The sequence below is a fragment of the Sesamum indicum genome, linkage group LG3, assembly GCF_000512975.1.
Source record: "Sesamum indicum cultivar Zhongzhi No. 13 linkage group LG3, S_indicum_v1.0, whole genome shotgun sequence".
Classification (NCBI taxonomy): Eukaryota; Viridiplantae; Streptophyta; class Magnoliopsida; order Lamiales; family Pedaliaceae; genus Sesamum; species Sesamum indicum.
In genome coordinates, this window is record NC_026147.1 from 14,882,819 (window position 1) to 14,887,522 (window position 4,704).

Genomic DNA, 4,704 nt, shown 5'->3' on the forward strand with positions numbered 1-4,704 from the left:
TTTTTGCAACAAAATGATAAAAATCCCCATTAGATGTAAATTTTAATCTTATTTACTCCTTTCAAATTTCTTTTGTAGACTAAGTGAACAATTTTTTTTCACAAACTTTTATTTTTTAATCCACCTCGTTCGATTTTTTTACAATGTTTCAATTTTAAATCCATCTTGTACAATTTTGTTAAAAAAATTTAATTTTTATAAAAGAAAAGGAAAAAAAAAAACAATAACAATGTTGACAAATCCAGACATCCATCCAAAAATTACATAATTTCATCAAGTATTCATCTGAAAATATTGATAATTTTCCAAAAAAACGAACAAATATTAATAATTATGCAAAATCTCAAAAAAAATTCGTTGGAATTTACCCAAAAGAAAATATTAGCAAAACAACCTTCAAGCTTGCAAGAATAACCTCCGAAGAACCTTACATTATGTTTGGATTTGTGTTTTAAATGTTTTAAGTGTGTGTTGAAAATAGATGATATGTTTGAATTTGTGTTTTGGAATAATTTAAAATATTTTAAAATAAGTAATGTAGGTTTGATGTTGGAATTTAGGAGACAAAAATCACTGTTCATTGTCAAATCATATATTTTTATATATATTTTTATATATAAATATGTATATATATAAATATTTTATGTTTAATATTGTACTTTTTGGAGACAAAAATTATTCTTTATTGTCAAATCATATCTGTTTCATATTATGTATATATATAGAAAGTTGAAAAGCCAGAAAAACACACAGATAAGGTGTAAAACACAAAAACAAACATTAAATGTATTTTATCTTGTCTCAAAAAATGCGAGAACACGAATCCAAACACAGCCTTAACTTCTAACATTGACCACAAGCACATCCATAGCCATATTGGCTTCTTTACCATCTTATCTGAATCAAATGGCTCCAAGGTTGCTGCTTCGTGGACCACCTAAAAAACAAAACTGCACCTTTTTCTTTCCACAGACTCGCAATTTCACTCGACATCACACTTTTATGAGGTTGCGACGTTAAATTATCAACCTTCGATATGAATGAAACCAAATTACGCAAGAAATTAGAAGGAAACCTCCGCAGGCCAGACATCAGACTCCTTCAAGCTCACATTGGCATCCAACTGCTTAAATTCAGGGTAGATGCAAGCACTGGAGGCATAGAAAAACCTAAAGACAAAGTAAACGTAACAATATTCAGATTTTTTCCGTAACCAGATGTGTCTTATTGCATCTGGTTAAAAGGTAATTATCAACAATAAATGAACACAAAAGAAACACTGTGATTATGCATACTAGATATTGAGTAGCACCTTAGCAAAATATTATAGAAACACTCGGGGAAAGGGAAAATTCAAGGTTCCTTCTGTGTCAGACCACAATTAATTAGTTGAGTTATCGTCACTCCTTACAATTACCAGCAACAGTAGGCACACAAGAAAGATTAGTCAATTCATTTTCCCACGCCTCCACCCAGCGAAAATTCTTAAACTTTGATAATTGATGTTTTAACTTTACATTGTTTGAAAAGAATTACTCATTAAAGATGCATTTAGCGTCTCCGAGAACGATAAGTTTGTTTGTTAACAGAAGTAAACAACTATCAATGTATACCGTTGTCTGATTATGCTTCGTAGTGTTCAGTTTTCATGCTCACGCATCATTAGATATACGGTACACCACTGCTCATAGCAGTATCCCTTTACAAATCCAAATGCATATAAATGCACATATCAGAAAGGAGGACAGAAGTTTTAACTTTTATGGAAAAGTACCTCTTTAACACCAATAATCCTTGCAGCCTCGATCATGTTAAAGCTGATCATTTATTGTTATACATTATGACAGAATGGTTAGACTGAATGAAGCCCATCCCTCCCATATCTGCAGCAAGATTGAACACATGGTCGACTCCTTTGGTAACTTTTAAACAGTTATCCATCACCCTCAAATCAATGAGATGAAACTCATGACAGAACCATATCCTCGGTCATGTGCTCGTTTTTCTTCCAGTCAGAAGCAATAATATAATGGGCCACGCTCTTCAAATGCCTGGCAAGTTGAGAAGCAATAAAATCCACCAGCTCCTGTAATGGAAATCTGGAGCTTTTGTGACAGCCAGTAGGGTTCCCTTTCGAGGTTTTCATGTGTAATGCCTCATAGTTGGTGTCACCGGCGCTTCCCGTTATGCTACCAGCGGGCACAAAAATTCCAGAATGTGACAAACAAAAAGAATTAACAAAGAGATTAATCTACACTGGACTCGGACTGAAAAAGGCCGGTAAAATCAAATAAGTCATGTAACCACAGAATTAGCATCCACTGGTTACTGGAAAGCATAATCTGAAAGCATATCAAGAACTACTGAAACAGCGGCCGACGCAAGGAAGATAAACTAAATATACAATTGAATGATTAGATATGTCAAACCAAGGTAACTAAAAGAGAAAATTACTGAAATATAAGTAGAACTATAATATTTGTTCTAAAATACAAATTAACCTCTAGAAACACATACATTCTCAGCCACCTAATAAAGCTAAACCAAATAAATGAAAAATGGAAAGAGGCACAATTCTAATACTCTATTTACTCAAAACAGAGCAAAGAAGCTTGTACAATATGATTCAAGAACTGCAGAAAAGTAGCAAAGCCATAAGGAGGGAAATTGAACATTAAACAGTTTGCATACATAATTCTAACAAATAAGCTGTCAAGAAATAGGCTTTTAGATTATAACAAACAGAGCATATACAAACATAACCTCACTCATCCCTCCAAGTTCAGTAAATCAAAATCAACAAAAACCCAGAAACTATTCCAAGAAACAGAGCACACACAACCGGAAATGCTAACTCAGCGCTCTAAAAATTCCCGGAAAAATGAAACAAGTCACAAACTTTAACAAAACCCAAGTTGGAAAACCAACAGTTTAAACAAACCCCAAACACGCCCTCCATCATACACATGAATTTCCAGCATAATCTCAAGAAAACAGGGTGAAACAACACTCACAAACACACACACACCACATATATATATATATATAATTTTTCATTTCTCTTGAAGGAAATGAAATTTAGTTTCACTCACCTCAGAAAGTTTTGATTCTGGAAAGAGAGAAATGCAGAGGATCGACGTAGGATAAAGAGATTCTGTAGTGGCGTCTCTTCTTTTGAGTAGATCTCTGCTCCTCGTGAGCTGTGTATATATATAAAAATATATACTGCTGTCTCCTTAGCTTCTTTATCCTTCCTTTTTCTGGACATATTTTTCCTTTTGTGAGAAAAGAAGGCTAGACTCGACACAAGCATTAACTAGACATCATCATCTGTAACATCACCGTCCATGTCAACGACAGAAGAAAGGGTTGAAGTCCATGCTTGGAGGCCCCTTTCCGTGTTCTCCTTCCTAATCAGTTCAAGCTTCTCGATAGCATTCTTTGGAACTCCACATTTCAGGAGAATAATGCCAAGTGATTTGAATGTAGAGTCATCAGGTTGGATGAGAGATTTCAGCATCTCATCAAAAGTGGCTACTGCCTCCTTATATCTCCCGTCCGATGCGTACAATCCGAGCACGTGATTGTAACTCAACAAGTCTCTCATAAGTCCTAGTTCTCTCATCTTTCTTGCAATACAAAATGCTTCCACAAACCTTCCGTTCCTCTTGTACATACACAACATCATAGCATATGTAAATTCATTTGCGTCTCCATTTTGCTTCAAAGTTTCGAAAATCTCTTCCGCTTCTGATACCATGGACCGTTCGCTGTAGAGATCAATCATACAATTTGATGAGAACACATCAAGCCCTCCCTCAAATGACCGAAGCGTCTCGTATGCTTGTTGCGCTTCTTTCAAGTATCCTACTTTTGTATATAGCTTGATTAACGACTTACATATGACACCATTCATTGGCAAGCCCAGATTTCTCATGGCATCAAGATAATATGTTGCTTCGTTTATGCTTCCAATGTTAGCAAAAGCATTGATTAGGACACCATAAACAATGACATCAGGCTTTATGCCATGACCAATCATCTCCTTGTATAATCCAACTGCCATGTCCATCAGGCCCAACTTTGCATAACCTGAGATCACAGCACAATATGGAACGCAATCAATCACCAAGCCAACCTCCTGCATTTTCCTTAGATAAAATGTTGCCTTTTGCGGCAGGTCTGCACTCGCAAGCATTTGTACCAGTGAATTATAGCCGCATCTATCAGGAATTAAACCATGTTCTTCCATGCTATCGAATAAGCAACAAGCCTGCTCAAATTTCTTGCTAATACCATAAGCTTTGATCATCACATTGAACTCAAGAATAGTCATTTTTTTTACTTGTCGGCAACAGTCGAAAACTTTCTGGGCTTCCAAAATATACCCTCTCTCCCCAAAAGCATCAATGTTGGCAGAGTAGCACTCAGAAGTCATATTTCCTCCAAGATGGAACCTTTGGAACCATGACCAAGACTTTTCCAACATCCCAGATTCTATGTACATTCTAGTCAAAGAAGACTGGGTAAATTCATCAATCTCCATTCCTCTTTCATCCATCTCTGAAATCAGCTTTTCTGCTTCAGCAACCATATGCCTTATTGAGAATGCATACAGGAGAGTCCGATAACTCACAGCATCGGGTTCAAGAGAAGCTTCCTTCATCTTAGTCAAGTATCTTGCTGCCAATTCTATATCATTGT

General features: G+C 35.7%; 1 protein-coding gene across 1 annotated transcript in view; it reads right to left on the bottom strand.

Moving 5' to 3' along the window:
• LOC105158421 (pentatricopeptide repeat-containing protein At3g23020) overlaps nucleotides 777-4,704 on the bottom strand; it is a 7,673-nt gene continuing 3,745 nt past the window's right edge. Inside the window, 3 exon segments of the mRNA XM_011075177.2 lie at nucleotides 777-1,169; nucleotides 1,775-2,189; nucleotides 3,093-4,704. The exon segment at nucleotides 3,093-4,704 is cut by the window's right edge and continues 12 nt beyond it. Of these exon segments, the coding sequence (XP_011073479.1) occupies nucleotides 3,317-4,704 (1,388 nt within the window). The 3' untranslated portion in view covers nucleotides 777-1,169; nucleotides 1,775-2,189; nucleotides 3,093-3,316.